Source organism: Astatotilapia calliptera, chromosome 2 (assembly GCF_900246225.1).
Source record: "Astatotilapia calliptera chromosome 2, fAstCal1.2, whole genome shotgun sequence".
Taxonomy (NCBI): Eukaryota; Metazoa; Chordata; class Actinopteri; order Cichliformes; family Cichlidae; genus Astatotilapia; species Astatotilapia calliptera.
Window position 1 is genome coordinate 11,791,241 of NC_039303.1, and position 20,170 is coordinate 11,811,410.

A 20,170-nucleotide genomic window follows, 5' to 3' on the forward strand; every position below is an offset into this window, starting at 1 on the left:
TTGTGCAATTAACTTGTGTTCTTGTTGCTCTTGAAACAGTTGTTTCAAAGATATGGACCAGGTCTACAACAATGGCAGTCAAAGTCAGTTCCTGTCTTCAAAGCTACTTTGGAGCATCAGAACTGAATGAGGTCCCCTTGTTGAATTCAGGGTTACATCCAATCCCAGCTGCTGTGGGGGGAGAGGTGAGGTAACACAGAGACAGACAACTATTCACACTCACACTGACACGTATGGGCAATTTACAACCACAAATCAGCCTAACCCCACTAACTACATGTTGTTGGACTGTGGAAGCCAGAGTACCAAACGAGTCGTGTTCATTGGCTCAGACTGACTCAGGGTGCGTTCACACCGAACGCGATAGACGCGACCAGAGGTTCAGGTTTACATGTAAAGTCAATGGAGGAGCGAGAAGCCGATATGCGCCACGAAAACGCTTTTCTGCCTGATTCGCGCAACCAAGTAGCCCGACTGACGCGTTTGAAGCGCAAAGTAAAATACACGCTGCAGTTTGTGTGGTGCATTTTGTGCATTCGCGCTTATCGCATCTACCGCTCGAGTTGGAAAAATCTGAACTCCAGCCTCAAGTCATGCGGCGACAACCAATCAGGAGCCTGGTGACGTGATGCTCTGACCTAGTTCAAAGGGGCAGGTCCAGCCAAAGCCATTCATTCTAGCAATCAGTAGTTTTCTGATGAGGCAGCAGGCTCTCCAGGGCAGAAACAATGTTCTTATTTTTCTCCTCCTTCTCCCTGAGGCTCTTCCACTTTAAGCTGGATCCTTTTTTATTCCTGTCTCTCTGTAAATAGTTATATTTTATATATTTATGTTTAATGTTTTTCAGTTTGAGCATTTTAATATTATTGCAAATAAATTTTTTTAATGAGTAATGTGTAAACCGTCCTTTATGCTGCTGCTCTGCTCTCCACAGTGAATAGAGAAGGGAGACTCTCTCTTCAAATGCTAGATCGACAGATGCCGTCTTGCAAACGTCTGGCACTACTTCCTCCCACATTTCCGCTTCACACACGTGAAAATTGCATGTTTTAAAGCGCGATCAGTTCGCTTTGGACGCACTTCGAGGTGCGAATGTGCAGGCGACCAGCTAGGGGCATCTGGTGCTTTTTGGTCGTGTCTATCGCGTTCGGTGTGAATGCACCGTCAGACTGATCACAATAAATTGACAGTCTGGGTTTATCAGTTAGATGACAATTATTTGCAAACCTTCACCAATCTGTCTGAAAATGATAGCAGTCACGCTTGATCGCCTTACGATTCAAAGAGGTTGAGTCTATGACCAGCTGGTTGCTGCAACTACTTCCAATCATGTGGGACAATAAAAAAAAATCTATGCAACCGCTGATTGTTTTGGTTTGTTTGCTTTAGCTTGTTTGTTTTTTTTAATAGTCACCATCATATTTTTACTCCAGTAAACATAAACAGCTGTGCAGAGAACCAAAAAGGAAGTGCAGAGTCAGAGATGGAGATTTTGTTTTTCTGCATTAATTCCAGCAGTGAGTAGCTAAGAGAACAGGAAGTCTTGGCCCAGATATCCACTGGCTACACTGGAAGAACAGAAAAATTGTACCCCCAGAGGTTATGTCAGCAGACTAAGTGATGGCTGTAATGCTGCAGGGCACCAGCAGCTCTGGTAGCAGCTGTGAAGGTTTTCATAGATTCCAAATTGAATCAGACACGATCCATTTGAATAAACTGACCTCTTAGGTTTTCTTTTTCTTAAACTTCTTAAGCTTCTGGTTCAGCACAAATATTTTGTTCAAAATTTGTTTCCCTCGAGTGTATGTTGCGTCTCTTTACTACTACTTTCTTTCATTGGCGCCAATCCTCTACTTGTTCATGTGCTACAGATATTGATATCGTACAGATATTGTACTAGATACTGTTATTTAAAGGACACCTGGGTCGCACAGGATGCATTTTATAATCCTTCAAATGCAAACAAGTAGCACTTTACCCCTCCTCTAAGATTTCAGCCAGTTTTATCATGTTCAGTCACTTATCAGAGCTCAGAAGTTGGGGGTTGAAAAGCTTGAAGGAGGTTTGACTTCAATTGTGTCTTCACCTCTAAGATACAAGCGTCTGGATGAGGATAGCATGGGATTAGCATTAGTGGATTCAGAAGGAACAGAAGGGTTGAAATTGAGGAGATTTTCTCCCTTCTGTTTGGTCCTCTTGACTAAAACCCCCCTGATGTCTGACCCTCAGCGTGAGGCCTGGTCTTCTCCTTCTGTTCTCCTCATGGAACAGGAAGCCCCCCGTTCCCCCGGCAGGACTTCCACTGCAGTGTCCTCGTTTCACAGTGGAGGAGGATGAGAGCTCCCTGAATGCTTTTTTCTTCATCCTCTCTTCTCCTCATGGCCTCAGCACTGTGTTTAATACACAGGGTTGACTTTGATAAAGCGCGCTGAGGAAACAGGCTCTATAACAGAGCTCGATTCATGATCTGCCTATTCAGCAAAAGATGCAGGGTGGGCCTGAAGAGGGAGGTGGAGGGAGTGAGGAAAAAATAGACGAAAAGAAGAAAAAGGGAGAACAGTTTGCGAGATGGAGAAAACCCTTTCAGCCCTGCCATGTTCCACATCTCAAAGATGAGCTCCTGGAGGAGTGGCGAGGTGGCTCATCTGGACTTGTGGGTGGAGCTATTTAGTTTTAACACTGTCACTGATGCACAATAGCAACAGTGATAGGCAAACTATTAAGTCTGTTTAAAGACAAAAATATGATTAATATAATTTAACACACTGCAGAGCTGTCTGCTCTGCTGTGAGTCAGTTTCATACCAGTATAGTGAGGCTAATAACTCTAAAGCATAAGGAAATATTAAAAGTAATCATTTATTATGCACAAAGCAATCTTTTTAATAATTGCATCAATGGGGAATTCATTTAAAGTACAACATAGCTTGTATGCTAAACCATGCTAGCTACACATAAAATTTCTTTAGAGTAGTTTTGCACAATTCATTGGGCCTTAGATCATCTTCTGTCTGAAACAAGCTGTTTTAATTCAACTGACCCTTACTTGTCCCTTGTAAACAGAAGGCTTGAACAGCAGGTTGGAGGCATGTCTGAGATGATCACATGATCACATTAAGGATGTCCCATCTCCATGACATGACCAAGAGTAGCTGGAAAGTGTTTTAGTCTGAAGTCTGGCCTAATGGATCACGGGATAACTTACAATGATATTATTATTAGAAACTCAGGCCATGTTCGATATAGGTGCGTTTTCAGAAGCTCGGATCAAATGTTTTTCATTTAGCTCCTTTTATAATGCAAACCATTATTGTTACCATACAACAGTCCTGCTTACTGATTTGCAAAATTGAGCTCAATGATCCAGGGCATCGATCTTCATTCAGACTTGAAGTGTATTTTATATACTTTTATAATTTATTATTCCCTCTCGAAGGGATTTTTTTAAAAGGTTGGTAAAATTTTCCATCTGCATCGGCTCTACATGTGGAAAACATTTTTTTATACTATAATTAAGGAATTCCCCCTTCTTTGTATCGCCACAATCATTTTTCGCTCTCATCTCTGTACCATCATATTTTTCTCTTTATTATTTATTACTTCTTCTTTTTTCTCTGACATTTCTTTGTTTAAGTCTCAATATCTTTTGTGAAGCAGTTTGAATTAAAGCGTGTATGAAATGTGCTGTGTAAATAAAGTTACCGTGTCCTGCTGATGGAATGAGCACTGGGAGGTTTTTTTATTGCCTCTTCTTTGTATGTTTTCATCTCTTTCTCTTGTTCATTTCATCTTCTTTTGTCCTGGACACAGTGGATTTTGTGGTTGTATTGTCTTGTGTATTGCCCCTCATTTACCATATTTCTAATTATATTCAATTTTAGCCTTTTATTATTTTCCTGCTGCAGTGACACCATCTCCCTGCGGGGATCAATAAATTTTCATCTAATCTGAGCCTGATGAAATTGTGTCACACTCAGTGAGGAGCTCTCGTTGCTTTATTTAGTGCAGATTTTAAATTGAGTTTGGCGCTGTGATCCTGCTGCTTTGATATTAAGACTGATGGACTTTTTTCAAAGATCTGACTTTGACCTTTTTGAAGAAAATATTTGTTGTTGGTGCACCTGTGCAGCAGGTCTTTCCACCCAATTCGCACTTTCAATGCTAAATGTTGAGCTTTGTGTTGCATATTAAATTACGTTGTGATTTCCCCTTCCTTTAAAAAGAAAACAGAGCCGATCATTTTCTGTGAAAATAAATCCTGTTAAAAAAGGGACTAGATGTCTGAACTGGATTAAATTAGATTCCAGAGCACTAAAGCAGAAGCCCGCAGAAAGAAAACATGTGGGGATGAGCTGCCTGTATCCACAAATTACACATTATTTGCAAAGTATGACTGTTTTAAATATGAAATATTTTTCCCTTCTGTTTTTTGCAATTATATATATAAAAAAACAAACTCTTTTTAGACTTTGCAGAAAGTTGTTGTGTGACACCTAACCATGCATCCTGCATCATTGCAGGGGCCCCGCATAAACCCAGACCACCCTCTCTCCAGCCATCTCCTTCAGCTTTTCTGGGAGAACGTCAAGATGATCCCAGGCCAGTCGAGAGATATAACCTCTCCAGCATGTCTTCGATCGAGTAAATGCAAACCAGTACAAAACACAAAGGGGACAGAGACCTCAGGTCAATGACACCTTATGTGTAACAGCAAGACAGAGGTGGCATCTCACGGACGTCCTCAGAATTCACCCTCTGTAGATCACAACAGTTCACTGTGAATTTCATTGTAAAAAAAACTCTTCACAATACACAGTATGTTAGTGTGTAGCATAATATGCATGTGTGCATATATAACAGTGATGCTATGGCAACCACGAAAAACCCCACATTAACACCATGTTAATGAGTTACAGCCCAAGAACTGAGAAATAAAACCCATAATGAGGTGAAGTATGATATGAAAAATACATTAAAAGCTGAATAAATGAAGACACAAAGAGAAGCGTGTATGTGTGAAAAAGCACATCCACCACAGCTCCTCGCTGTGTGATGTCCCACAATTTGTCGCGGCAGCAGCAGCAGCGGCTGATGATGATGGCGATATTAAGGAGGAAATGTTGTGGGGGGACTTCATTGCCATATTCTACATTTTGTGTAATAGAATGTAACTAGCATCATTATTTTTTCATCACAGCCCTCCCACAACTGCCTTCCACATCTAGGAACATACTTTCCTCCTCGCTCCATCCCTCACTCTCTCGCACTGCTCCGTCATCACACAGCGAGTCAATTAAAGAGCACGAGATAAAATGGAATGGTGGAAGGGAAAAAAGGAAGGGGTTGTGGCGGCTTGCTTGTGGCGGCTGCAGCTTCTGAGGCTCCACTGCTACACTTGAGGGCGACATCTTGGATTTGGCGATGATAACAAAAAGGATGACAGAAGTGAGCAAAAGCCAAAAGCGTGTCAGGATTGAAGTTAAAGCGTCTCTAGAAACAGGAACTTTTTTTTTCTTCTGGTCCACAGGGTGGAGTGAAATGTTGCTCTCTGTTTTTGGCTGAAGCAGCTACAAACGTGACAGCCAAATGTTCTTTCGCCACTGCTCATCAAACGACGGCCATCATGCAAATCAGCTCTGTAGCCTTTAAAGACGTTTTATATTCGTCTATTTTAAGACCTCTCACAGTGTCCGTGTGATGATGAAAACGGCCGAGTGCTAACAAAGAGCAGGAGGGGAGGAAACAAGTGAAAACTGCTAATAAGGTTACAAATAAACAAAACTCCTCGATGAAGACATTCGCCATCATGACAAATCATATGTGACTAACAGGAGGAAATGACCATCTGCTGCTTATGTACTGTTTTCTGCAAATAAACAAAAGTCCAGTTACACTTTAGTATATTGTATCTTTCCCAGGAAGTGCAGATGGCAGTTAAATATGCTACAAAGCACATCTCTTTACATGTGGTCGATTCAGTTAAAAAATACATCACATGTGAACATGTCAGTTTTAACCTTTCAGGCTATTTTGCATTAACGTTCACTCACAGTTTTATGCCTGTCAATATTCTGAAGGTTTTTATTAAAATACCATTTAGAATGTGATTTACAGAAAATTGTAGATTTATGAAGCAATAAAATAAACCTTCCATTTTTAAAAATGTATTCATTTATTCAAATCCTGTTCTGGTAGTAGCATATGCAAAATAGCTAGATAACGCCTTATTTGAATATTTAACCAAAAAATATCAGAAAAATGCTGTCTTCCAATAATTTAATAAAATACTGCTCAAATATTGTGTTCTTATAAACACACACACACACACACACTGTGTTTTCATATCTTCGTGGGGACATCTAACTGACATAAAGCTTTCCCTAGCCACCGTCCGTAACCCTAACCATGAAAAATCAGTACCTAACCCTAACCCTCAGCTTAAACCCTTCATTCTAATTTGTGTTGTACAGTTATTTCCTTTTTAACCTTAATTTATATTTTATTCCTTCCTAGTAAAATTTACCCTTTTAATTTTTCATATTTATTTCCCTTTTTAATTTTTCATATTTATTTCCTATCTATTCATAGCCTTTTCCTTTTTTGTTTTCTTTAGGTCACGAGCAGTTGTCCAAGCATTTCACTGCATATCGTACTGTGTATGACTGTGTACGTGACAAATATAATTTGAATTTGAAACCTTTCCAGGGGCAACAAAAAGCAGCAGATCCGCAATCGCAAGTAAGAGAGCTGGTATGAAAGATGTACACAATACAATGTGTTGTATCCCCAACTTTTGGGGATACAACACATTGCTCATCTTAGAAGATCACTACACCACAACTCTACAGAACATTTTATACGAACTGTTTAGAGAGCTGCCCCAGGAGTGGAAGCTTTTGTAGTGGCCACAAGGTGGGCTTACCAAAACTTCTCATGCATGATAGAGGATGTCATTGAGAATACAGAGGCACTCACTGCATCCTGTGAAGAGGGACCTGGGGACCACACTGTAAAAAAGATCCGTATATTTAACAGTGAAAGACAGTAAAAATACGACAGGAAAAACCTGTTAACTATAAAACAGTTTAAAACTGTTGATTTGATGTGAAATTGCCGTAAATAAAGAAATGTGGAAAAACTGTAATATGTACATTTTTTCTCTGAAAAAAATACATAAACCTACTGTAAATCACTCTTGCATAGTTTTTTTAACGGAAGATTCCAATAAAGTTTAGAACAGGCAAACACAATTTTTTTTACATTTATTTATTGAAAAAAATACAGGTTTTAATTGCTGAATGTAAGCATGGTTGTGCTGGTAATGGATACATGCTGTAATATGACTTTGTGATTTTTGCATTAATTTCACATAATAATAATAATGGATTAGATAGCGGTTTTCAAGAAGCCCAAAGCACTTTACATTAAATCCATTCTTGATTCATAGCACATTTAATACAGCATATTCTTTCTCAAATTTTAATATAACAGGTACATATGTCCCAAGATCTTTATACTAGAAATGTATTAGGGCAATTTTTGGATGTAGTTTTTGTAAAGAATATGGGATGTAGCTGTTAAATCTACATTCTGTTTAACTCAATAAACCATGAGTTTAAAATGTAAAAGCTAACAACAACTGGAGAGACCTACAGCTAATGATAGACATACTATATTATTGGGTAAATTCATATAATCCCATAAGTATTAAAATAATAATCTGTTGTCTGTTCTATTTATTCATAGTTAATTATCATATGAAGAAAAAAGATTTTAAAAGCACCTCCTCCCAAAACTAGGCATTTTCCCCTGAAGTTTAGAGCACCGTTTCACATCAAGGCGCCTGATTTCAAATGGACCAATCAGCGCACTGCATCAGGCTCCGCCGCAGATAACGTCTGTACAGCTCCACACAAGTTTTGCTTTGGACTACTACGGCATCACGCTATCTTCATTTTCGTCGAACTGTTTCTCATTTTTTTAATTTAACGTCTGCCACAGCTCTTCTTCAGTTACTACGGTAAGAAAATAATCCAACTTGGTTTATTTATCGACAGCATTGTGTTGCAGGCAGTGAAGGCGCAAATGATAAGTTTACGTTAGCTTTAGCTCGTTTCTAGCATTAGCGTTAGCTACATTAGGCTGAAAAGAGCCTTGCAAAACCAGCAGTGCTCGTTGAGACGTGTTTTGGAGACGGGTGTATTAATGGAAACCGTCTAATTAGTATAGCTATATTTGAATGCTTTGTCTAAATGCGGCCTGGATTTTCCCGCCTTATTTGAAATCCGGCTGAAGCTTTAAGTTAGCTAGCCTCGCAGCTGTGTCATATTGACTATGTATTTTTGCAGCATATGTGGAGAATCGGTTCAGTCCGTGAAAGCTTATGTTTTGCATTGCAGACTGCATCGTAATGAACCCCGGTGTATTTTTAAATGTGTTGAAGTAAGTTGAAGCAGGTGTTTTCTGGATATGCTGCTTTAAAGTCTCACTTCTACCGCCACCACACTGGTACCGCAACTGTTTCTCAGAATGCTACCTTAATGGGTTTGAATTGCACTGTCTCACTTTGTGAACGCCAATGTGAGGGAACTAAAGCTTTGATTGCTCGCTTAAAGGAACACATAGAAGAGGGACGGCATGTAACTTGTCCAGTGAGAGGATGCCAAAGTGAGTTCTCTGTAAAATCTACATTTACCTCCCATATGTCTAGAAAACACAAACGTTTGGAAAATGTGATTTGTGGTTTAAACAAAGATACTCAGACAGAGAGTCCATCTACAAGTGCCACCATACAGGAAGGTGCCAGTGTATCAGATATAGAAGACCCTGGAATGGATGGGTCTAATTTCAGTGACCTGTATCTCAGAAATGTATGTATGTTTTACATTAAACTACAGGGACAGCATCTTCTGCCAGCATCTACCATTCAAACCATTGTTGAAGAAATACAAAATATACATGAATTGGGACAGATGTATACATTGAATAGACTAAGGTCACTTCTAAAAGATATGTCAGTTTCAGATGAAGACATTGTAAAAATCTGTGACACAGTAAAACAATCTGACTTGTTCTCAGCTTGTCACACAGGGCCCATGAGAACTGCTTATTCAAGAGTTCGGTGCTTTAAAGATGTGTTCAAGTATGTTGAACCCAGAAAAGTGTTTTTGGGCAGGGACGAGAACAGGATGGAGAGATTTGCCTATTATGTTCCTCTGCTAAATACTTTGAAGGGTATGCTGGAATCAAGTTTTTGGCAAGGTCTCATATCAGTGGATCCTAATAATGTTTCAAGACCAGATGTTCTCAGCGACTGTTGTGATGGTAACGTGTTTGTGTCAAACACATTTTTTCAGGAAAATCCACATTGCCTCAAGCTGGTTCTATACCAGGATGCATTTGAAGTAGTGAACCCACTTGGTTCTGCCAAAAAGAAGCACAAGGTTTTGGCTGTGTACTTCTCTCTACTCAACATCCCCCCCCATGCCCGGTCAAATACTGATCATATGCAGCTTGTCTTACTGTGTAGGGAGAAGGATTTCAAAGAATTTGGCCATGAAAATGTTTTTTCAGAACTCCTGACTGATTTGAAGGTACTAGAGGAGAATGGGATAACAATGGCAGACAAAACTGTAGTGAAAGGAGCCCTCTACTGCATTGCTGGAGACAACCTGGGCTCTCATTGTATTGGGGGTTTTACAGAAAATTTCAGTTCATCAGTGTACTTATGCAGATATTGTCTGTTAACTTGAACTGAATTTCAGGGTGCTGATCCAGCAGTGTGTGGACCTCAGCGGACCCCAGAAACGTATAGATCTGCCACTGAACAACTGGAAAGAGAAGACGTGTCAGAAGTTCAGGTCTGTATTTAATTCTTTACAAAGCTTTGATGTTTGCACACCTGGCATGCCCCCATGTCTCGGTCATGACATCTTTGAGGGTGTCCTCTCATACGATCTTGCTCTTTACCTCAAGTACTTCATCAACACAAATAAACGGTTCACTTACCCAATTCTGAACAGGCGCATCAAGCAATTTAAATACAAAGAAACAGATGCTTCATCCAAACCTTGTGAGGTCAGTCCAAAAACATTGAAACTTGGTGGACAAGCTGTTCAAAATTGGAACTTCTTGAGACTTTTACCTCTCATAATTGGAGACAGAGTGCAGAACTCTCAAGATGATGTGTGGCAGTTAACGTTGCAGCTTAAGGACATTGTTGACCTAATTTGTGCTCAGCAAATTTCCAAGGCTCAGGTTACTTATCTGGATGCTCTCATCCAAGAGTATTTGGAAACCAGAAAGGTGCTGTTTCCTAATATCAACTTAAGACCTAAACACCATTACTTACGACATTATCCAGGGCTGATCCTAAAATTTGGCCCTCTCATCAGGCTTTGGACAATGCGCTTTGAGAGCAAACACAGTTACTTCAAAAGATGTGCAAGGCATCTGAAAAATTTCAAAAATCTGTGCTTGACTCTTTCAGAGAGACATCAGATGTTTCAGGCCTTCCTTTCTGCTGGGTCAGTGAGTCCTCCAGCATTGCAAATAAAAGATTGCTCACCATTTTACTCAGAGCTTTACAGTGAGCAAGTTAAAGACGCAGTCCTACATTTTGGCTTTACTGAAAGCAATACAAAGATTCCAGTTGCTGTTCAGTATAATGGGCTTAATTACAGAAAGGGTCACTTTATTGTCACTAAGTTTGATCAGTCAATGGAGTTTGGTGAACTTCTCCTCATTCTTATTAAAGATGAGTCTGCTCTTCATTTTCTCATGAGAGTTTATGATGCAGAATTTCTTTCTTGCTACCACATGTACTCTGTAAAAAATGACACTGGGAGATTAGAGTGCAGACTCATCACTGAACTGATTGACTTGTGGCCGTTATCATCTTACGTGAAAAACGGACACCAGATTGTTCCACTGAAGCACAGCGTCTTGTCAGACTGAATATGACATCATGGGCCAGAGCCAAACTCTTTGTATGTGTGTCTTAACAGATATGGCTGAATCGCAGGTGCTTATCTTAAAGAACATAGGGGATGCAATAGCAGGAGTGCTTCCGGACCTTCCTGATCAACTTCTCAAGTCAGTAGAAGATACTTTGACAACACTTGGTGCAGAAACCACAGATGATTTAAAGTACATTACAGAAAATGACCTGCTGCCAGTGCTCAAGCCCATACAAGCTAGAAGACTAGTGGCTGCCTGGACCCAAAATGGTAAGTGTAAAACATTGTCACCACACCAAACGCACAGAGGGCTGTTGAAGTTAGAAATACTTAGAATATGAGTGTTCCTGAGTCTGATGTGGCCATCATTATTTAACCATGCTTTCTGTGTAAATAAAACTTGGATGCTTTGTGGGGAAATTTAATACACTTTGAGTTTCGAAATGCAATCTATCAGACAAATTGCATTATTAAGTTTTGACCATGCTGTGTAACCTTAATATCTCAAAATGTATCTATGCAGTGCAGAATTTAACATAACAGAAAACATGATCTAATGCTTTCATATCTCTTTTTTTATGTACTTTTAAAGTCTCTGGCACTTCGACACCAATCGCTGTACATTCCTCTCCAGTGGATGTCCTTCTTTCTCCACCTTCAATTTCTTCTTCACCAACATCATCCACCACTACTTCATCACTTTCAGGAATCTGTACACCATTACTACCAAACTGGGTAGAGAGATTTGAGATACCATGGCAGAGGCTCCCTGAGGAGTTGGTACAGAACTTGGAAAGACAGAAAAGACCAAGCGCAAGACAAAGACGAGAAATTGTAAGGATTGTGGTCTCTGAAATGATGAAGATTTGTAAGAATCCAACCAAACACAATACTACAGAGATAGCAAAAAGGATGGTGGCCAAGTATTCCAAGTCTCTTCAAGATGTGATTGATGATGATGTTATTGGACCTGGATATCATTCCCTGGTAAAGCAACTTCAGGCAAGAGTTGAAAATGTCAAGCGACCTGACACACCAAAGGTAAAAAAAACGCAAAGCAATATCAGATGACAACAACGACACAGACAAAATACCAGCTGAACAAAAAGCAAGGGTTCAAGACACATATGGCTGTATGAGCTGGGACGCAAAGCATTTGCCACTCTCTGAGACTGTGGAGAGTCAGCTTGAAAAAAAAGAAGAAATGAAGAAGCTGTTTAAAAAGAATAACTACAATACAGATGTTGTGAAAGAACTAGTCAAGTGCACCTATTACACGCAGCGTAAAGACATCAACAAAGGGGCAAGCATCCAGAAACTATGCCAGGAATGGCCCTTTCTCTTCAATGAAGTTGGTATGACCGCACATTTCCAAGAACTGACTGATGTGAATCTGATGGAGACCTTCCTTGCCAATGTGGACAAAAAGGGTGCACGTCTGTTAAAGTTCCTCAAATATGTTGATGCACAAAAGCACAAGCAAGTCCTGAATGCTGTTCTCAAACTTCAGACTGAAAGAGGGCAGTCCAGTGGTTGCTTGCAAGAAGTCATTGAGATGATGTTTCTTTTACTGGCTCATTTTGACGAGAAGGGAGAGCTTCTGTTCCACTGCGTTGAGATGACAAGCCTTGCAGAAGATGTTCAGATGGAGAAAGTGCCACCAACACCCGTCATCATTGTTTGCGGTAAGCCGAAAGTACAAAATTCAACTTTTTTTTTTCTGTTGTAACTGCCACGTTCTTGTACTCTTGGCTTGTTTAGTTTCATGTTCTGTTGCTTCCACACTGATACACTGGATAACACAACCATATAAGTTCAACTAGTAATATAACTCATCCTATGATCCATGTAACAAGTATCTCTGTATTTGTATATATGACTGACATTAAAGCTCTTGTTATTAAAGTTTTTAATTTGTTGTTGTTGTTGTGTTAATTCTCAGGTTCCTCCTGCTTCGCTGCTGAGACATTCATGTTGAGCATTGACAAGAAGATTGTCAACGACCGCATCACAACCTTCACCTCTGCTATCTGCCTAATGTTTGGCAGTTACTACTGCTTTAACATACACTACCCTGTGGAACTACGATCAATACTGGAGTTCCTTCAACGGTAAAATTTCTTTTATTATGGATTTATTTTTGTGCTTATCAAACTTGGCCATTTGATATCCCACCTCAGGTTGTTAATTTCCTCAATCTCTCTTGCCCTTTTTTCATGAAGGTGTTTCTTTTCCATAAATCCTGAGAGAGGCACCAAGGTTGAATCCAAGAAGAAAAAAGTGTTCTCGGTCAATCCCAGAGTCCTCACTCTCATCTCAGACATTGCTGACCATGAGTGGATCTAGTCCTACCCCTCTTGTTTGAGACGAAGTGATAAAGGTATACCATGTTACATACTCTACAGATGTTATGTTTTTGAAACAATTGTTACATTTCTGATTGTGAGTGGGAAGTTTTTAACAATGTGAAGTTTTACTAGACACAATTTGTAAAAGTACATGTTCTACTTTTGATTCACTGTTTTATATCTGAAAAATGTATCTGGTAAAAATGTGGTGATTTTGTTTCTTGGATTACAATAGTGTAAAAGTATGCTGCATGTACAGTACATTGCTGGCATTTTGTAGTTATCCAAAAATTTGCAGTTGAAGTTCTCAAAACAAGTTTAAAGTTTTTGTTTGTTACCTGATGCAGTTTTAAGATGTACATTTTCAGCTTTACTGCTCAGTTCTGTGTGCAAAATATGTGGGTGTAAACTTGTTCCTGTAATTTCTTCAATTCAGACTTTCTTTCAATTATAGAAAAAATGTTTAATTCTCTATATTTGTATTTGGATAATTTGAAAAGTCAAGATTCTATGTGTACTGACATTTATGTAGTGAGAACAGCACCAAAACACTTAAAGGTGTCTGAATTGTCTGCTAAAGGTAATGTGAAGTATAATGTGTGCTCAACTTACAGCACTGGTTTTGCACAGTTTGAACAGAACTTGTAAGAATTCTGTGATTCCTCACTGTTACTGTCATGGAGATGACTAGTAACTATTTGTGATTTGTTGAGTAAAAATGTAAATGTTTGATGTTCAAAGCATCAAAGATGTTAAATAAAATACTTTTTTGGAAATTTAAGGTGGATATTTTTGTGTTACATTTAGTAATTTGAATAAAATCATGGTTTGTGTATTAAACTTAAAGAGTAGAACACTTAAAAGCACTCTAGTCTAAACACGGTGATTTCTGGCACAAACTTTCTTTTATATGTTATTTTCATGTTAATTCTAGGGAAAAAATTTTTTTCTTCAAGTTAAAACATTTTCTTCTATGGTAAAATATTGACCCTAGCACTATTTTTAACCGTAAAATAAACAATAACAATACCTTCTTACCGTTAAAGAAGAAAATGTTCCACCCGTAATTTTACGGTAGATTTCTGGCAACCACAGCTGCCAGCGTTTTACCGTAAAATCTACAGTTTTTTTTTTACAGTGCAGGTAGTGACAGAGGAGGATAAGCACGGGCATTAACCCTTTAAGACCTACCATAGAACCAAGTTCGCCAGAGCTTATATTATATTTGTACATGCTGTGGAGCCATTTTTGGGAGCATTTCAAGTTGCTATACATCAATACAACCATTATAGCCCAAACTTAATAATATGTCTGCATTAGGTGCATAATAATTACATAAATTGCAAAAAAGTGCAATAAACTACAAAAAAATTGAAAATCGTTTTTGTTTTTTTAACATATATTTCTAGTTAGAGAAATTTAAGAGGCTTATCCCTCAAAACTGTAAATACAAAAAAGTTACACAAACTAGTTTCCCACCACAGGAAATTTATTTTGAGTGTCTTCATAGTTTTATTTTTGAAATACACCAATTTTTATATACTGCAGGAAAAATGAAAATAAATATTATAGTGCAAATTTGCAAAATAACAGCATATGCATCAAAATAAACTATTTCCAGCAGTGCAATATGAGTCTTAAGCATCCCAGAAACGACACAGAAAGTCATAAAGTCAAACATAACTTTTTAAAACACATAACAAGTAAAACACAAGCTCATAAGGCCCCGATCGTAAAAAACTACATTTCCGCAAAATGACGTCACTTCCGGTTTCGGGCAGGTCATGCGGTCATGTGATAGTTCGCGCTGATGGACGTAGGAAGTGTTACAAACAGCTGATGGATCGGCGAAGCGTGTTTCTGGAATATCATGTTTTTGTTGCTGCAAGTGATTTTTATGCAGTTTTTGCAAAGCTATATGTGGAAGGAAACTGTGACCTAGGACAAGCTGATGGCATAAGATGTAAGTACAACTCCTCCAGTTTCATATGCAAAAAAAATTATTGCGCTAGCTTACTTGGTTGCAGAGCTACCGGGATTTAAAAATAGTTACGCAAAACAGAGCATGCCCGCTCCGATCGGCTGTAAAGGGTTAAAATGAACCCACACCACGACCTCCACCTCCTCCACATATACACCCTGAAACATAATCATCATCATGACACACACAATTTCAACAGACGCAGACAGTACAACGCACTCATGCCGTTCAATCCACTAAACAAGGGCACAGCTCGGACGGACTTGAGAGCCGCACATCAAAAACCAAACACGGCAACAATAGCCACCATGACAGATATAAACCTCAAGTCAGCGGTTGAGTGTGAGAGAGATCAGGGACCTGAATATCCAGAAGAACCTGCGACGGAGATTCCACAACCTTGCATGAGGCAGCATGGGGGATTGAATAGTTGTGTGGCTTTATGATAAAGGTCTGTGAGCTATTTAGAGGAAGGTTCAGCCCCTCCCCTAGCTCACAGAATAAGTTGTGACTTATGTGACTTGTCACTGCCCAAGTGCTCCACAGGGAGGACTCATCCCCAATTTGGGGTTTCTCACAACTTGAGGAAAACTCTATGGAGAACCTAGATCTGGCCCCCACCTCAGCCAACCATCAGGCCAAAAAACCACATCTCTGCCCTCAGGAAATTAGTGGATCGGTATGTGACCGTGACCAGAAAATGGGTAGTGTTAGGTGATTTGACTGCGGCGAGGTTCCCGACCAACTCAGACCAAGACCTCTAAATTGATAGTTACTCCGGTACTAACTTTCACCATGCCCAAGGAATACTTTCCAAAGCAATCATTGACAACCAAGTGGAGAAGGTGGTGTTGGCATTTGGGATAAATTGTAGGGCACAAAGAGCAAAAGAAACTGCTATTAAACAACTACAGTCAGCAGTGAGGGAAGCAAAGAAACCGTTCCTGCATTTGGAAATTTGGATCCCCCTTATCAATTATTCCAACCTTTCGCCCACGGAGGAGCAGAACACTCTGCAGTTAATTAAGGGTCATATCAGATGAAATATGCCGTACATCCCCCGAATTTCCTAGGGATCTTTTCCATACAAAGGCAGACATGATCCATTGGACATGTGAAACTGTTAAGGCCATGTTGAAACATTGGAGCTTGTTTTTAGGCTTGAGCCTAAAATAAAGGGTCACAGCCCTTGGTTTTTAAAAAACGTGGTGATTTTGGCCACGCATTTGAAGCATTTTTAAGCTTTCTGCAGCCTAGGAGCCTATTACAAAAAGGTTTGATGTTCATACCTACTATATATATATATATATATATATATATAAAAATAAAAAACATTTGATATTCAAATTTTTTTTATAAATGTAATATTTTAAAAACACAACAAAATGGGAGTCCAAATCTTTTACAGCAGCCTCAACTTGGCAACCACCACCCAGTTCTTCACCCCCACAGATACACAGACTGGTGGGACAAGACACAACTGATTTTAAAAACATGTATAGACCATGTAGAGAAAAACACAATTTTAAACAGGAAGAAGTGAAAGCACTCCTGGAATTAATGCACAATAAAACCATTGAACCGTTATTAAGCCAGCAGACGAAGGGAGCACAATTGTTATATTAACACTAGGAAGGCCCAGGCTTCTACCTTTCTACCTTTAAAACCCGGAGAGCAGCCAAATGGCTGGTAGGCTTTTAGCTAAGCTTTAGCTTCAGGCAAGTGGAAGCTAAATTGGCTAGTCATTCATATGTAAATTGGGTTGTTACCTGGGAATTCTGGGGGGGGGGGAGTGGGGGTGTGTGGATGGGGGGGTGGGGGAGCTGCTAAAAGCGGTGAGCTTCCTTTTGTTTCATCTTGATGCATTCTCAATCATCCAGGGAAACAAATCTCCAAAAGTCACCAACTTGGAGTGTTTCAGTTTGCCATCTTAGGGAGAAATCAACACACATGGGTGTATGTCCTTTGTTGCTGAGATTTATTGATAAAAACAGTACAAAAAATCAACCATTTGTACACATTTTTACAAATAATTATAAAAAGTGAGTGAGTACATTTCAACATTTTCAGCAATCACTCACAATCCTGGCACTGCCATGGTATCTGTAGTCTGCATTTACCTTGGCTTGGCTTCCTGATCAATTGTCCACTACCAAAAGGAAGCCAAGCCCTGTGATCACACCTTGTTTTGTTGTAAAGGGTGGCAGGGCTTGGCTTCCTTTTGGTAGTGGAGCATTGATCAGTCGTCCATTGTGGCATCAATGTGATCACACCTTGTTTTGTTGTAAAGGGTGGCAGGGCTTGGCTTCCTTTTGGTAGTGGAGCATTGATCAGTCGTCCATTGTGGCATCAATGTGATCACACCTTGTTTTGTTGTAAAGGGTGGCAGGGCTTGGCTTCCTTTTGGTAGTGGAGCATTGATCAGTCGTCCATTGTGGCATCAATGTGATCACACCTTGTTTTGTTGTAAAGGGTGGCAGGGCTTGGCTTCCTTTTGGTAGTGGAGCATTGATCAGTCGTCCATTGTGGCATCAATGTGATCACACCTACAAAGTTACAAAGTTTTCAAAGAAGAACTCAAGCCACTTCTTCTATCTTGCTTCAACTGGACTCTGAATCAGGGAATAGCTCCACCATCATGGGGAGAAGCTATTATAACAATCTTACCCAAAGAAGGAAAAAACAAAGAATACTGCAAGTATTGTAGAGGATATCTCAGAGATGGAAAAAATAACACTCAACATTAGACTGATGGGAGGTAAATACGACAGACTATGGAGGAAGTGGAAAACATTCAGAAGTGACACAAATGAAATAACATAATAGGTTTTCTTTTTTTTTCTGCAATGTGATAAATGGAGAAAGATATGTAAACTCCAGACTCTGTTTGTTTATATGTATGTCTGTTTGTTATTTTCTTTACTGTATGTCCACAATGATAAAATAACCTAATAAAAATCAAAGTAAAAAAAAAAAAAAAAAAGGTAGTGGAGCATTGATCAGTCGTCCATTGTGGCATCAATGTGATCACACCTTGTTTTGTTGTAAAGGGTGGCAGGGCTTGGCTTCCTTTTGGTAGTGGAGCATTGATCAGTCGTCCATTGTGGCATCAATGTGATCACACCTACAAAGTTACAAAGTTTTCAAAGAAGAACTCAAGCCACTTCTTCTATCTTGCTTCAACTGGACTCTGAATCAGGGAATAGCTCCACCATCATGGGGAGAAGCTATTATAACAATCTTACCCAAAGAAGGAAAAAACAAAGAATACTGCAAGAATTATAGACCCATTTGTATGTCTGTTTGTTATTTTCTTTACTGTATGTCCACAATGATAAAATAACCTAATAAAAATCAAAGTAAAAAAAAAAAAAAAAAGGTAGTGGAGCATTGATCAGTCGTCCATTGTGGCATCAATGTGATCACACCTTGTTTTGTTGTAAAGGGTGGCAGGGCTTGGCTTCCTTTTGGTAGTGGAGCATTGATCAGTCGTCCATTGTGGCATCAATGTGATCACACCTTGTTTTGTTGTAAAGGGTGGCAGGGCTTGGCTTCCTTTTGGTAGTGGAGCATTGATCAGTCGTCCATTGTGGCATCAATGTGATCACACCTTGTTTTGTTGTAAAGGGTGGCAGGGCTTGGCTTCCTTTTGGTAGTGGAGCATTGATCAGTCGTCCATTGTGGCATCAATGTGATCACACCTACAAAGTTACAAAGTTTTCAAAGAAGAACTCAAGCCACTTCTTCTATCTTGCTTCAACTGGACTCTGAATCAGGGAATAGCTCCACCATCATGGGGAGAAGCTATTATAACAATCTTACCCAAAGAAGGAAAAAACAAAGAATACTGCAAGAATTATAGACCCATTTGTATGTCTGTTTGTTATTTTCTTTACTGTATGTCCACAATGATAAAATAACCTAATAAAAATCAAAGTAAAAAAAAAAAAAAAAAGGTAGTGGAGCATTGATCAGTCGTCCATTGTGGCATCAATGTGATCACACCTTGTTTTGTTGTAAAGGGTGGCAGGGCTTGGCTTCCTTTTGGTAGTGGAGCATTGATCAGTCGTCCATTGTGGCATCAATGTGATCACACCTTGTTTTGTTGTAAAGGGTGGCAGGGCTTGGCTTCCTTTTGGTAGTGGAGCATTGATCAGTCGTCCATTGTGGCATCAATGTGATCACACCTTGTTTTGTTGTAAAGGGTGGCAGGGCTTGGCTTCCTTTTGGTAGTGGAGCATTGATCAGTCGTCCATTGTGGCATCAATGTGATCACACCTTGTTTTGTTGTAAAGGGTGGCAGGGCTTGGCTTCCTTTTGGTAGTGGAGCATTGATCAGGAAGCCAAGCCCTATATATATGATACAATCTCACTACACTTAGCCTAATCCTTCATTGCCCTGAAGAATTCTGTGGTGTACGGACCTCCTCTCCAAGGAAAGAAAATGCAGAGAAGACTCACCACTCAGCAGGCCTTGGAAATGATCCTGAGGGAAGTCGACCCTTGTGACTCGGATGGAGAAGACCTACAAGTTCAGCCGGATTCGGACTCAGAGCTGTCTGATCAGTCTTCCGGTTAGTTGCATTTCATGTTATTTCCTATTTCATTTCAAATAAGTAAGTGGATGTAGTTTGTAAGTAAGATATTTCAGACATTATTCTGATACAGAGGAGGAGATACTGGACCTTCCCATTGCTCACAATTTGAATTTGTTCACACTGCAGATGAGGAGACTGCTTCTGCACCTAAAAAGAGAGCTTGTTTGGGGACTGAGACAGCGAAAGATGGCACAGTGTGGCGTGAAGAACAGGTGGGGACCTGTCTCCCTTTCACCCCAATAGAAGCGTACGCTGCAGATGGAGAGCCAACGGCTAAGGCCAGGAG

General features: G+C 39.7%; 2 protein-coding genes across 6 annotated transcripts; both read left to right on the forward strand.

The window, feature by feature from the left end:
• Positions 1-7,714: 7,714 nt before the first annotated feature.
• Positions 7,715-11,728, forward strand: LOC113028902 (uncharacterized). Of its 5 annotated transcripts, none has more exons than XR_003273305.1 (4): positions 7,715-8,019; positions 8,615-9,859; positions 11,006-11,227; positions 11,550-11,728. XR_003273305.1 is itself a non-coding variant. In XM_026179363.1 (3 exons), the coding sequence occupies exons 2-3, from the start codon at positions 8,659-8,661 to the stop codon at positions 10,953-10,955; spliced, it is 1,200 nt and encodes a 399-aa protein (XP_026035148.1). In that variant the 5' UTR covers positions 7,715-8,019; positions 8,615-8,658; the 3' UTR covers positions 10,956-11,728. The 5 variants fall into 5 exon arrangements, 1 of the variants encoding a protein (XP_026035148.1); XR_003273304.1 differs by having other exon boundaries at positions 8,615-8,666; positions 9,356-11,227; XR_003273299.1 differs by having other exon boundaries at positions 8,615-8,666; positions 9,764-11,227.
• A 488-nt stretch (positions 11,729-12,216) lies between these two features.
• On the forward strand, positions 12,217-14,177 carry LOC113028913 (uncharacterized). Its single transcript, XM_026179387.1, has 3 exons — positions 12,217-12,642; positions 12,900-13,068; positions 13,180-14,177. The coding sequence occupies exons 1-3, from the start codon at positions 12,315-12,317 to the stop codon at positions 13,301-13,303; spliced, it is 621 nt and encodes a 206-aa protein (XP_026035172.1). The 5' UTR covers positions 12,217-12,314; the 3' UTR covers positions 13,304-14,177.
• The last annotated feature ends 5,993 nt before the right edge of the window (positions 14,178-20,170 follow it).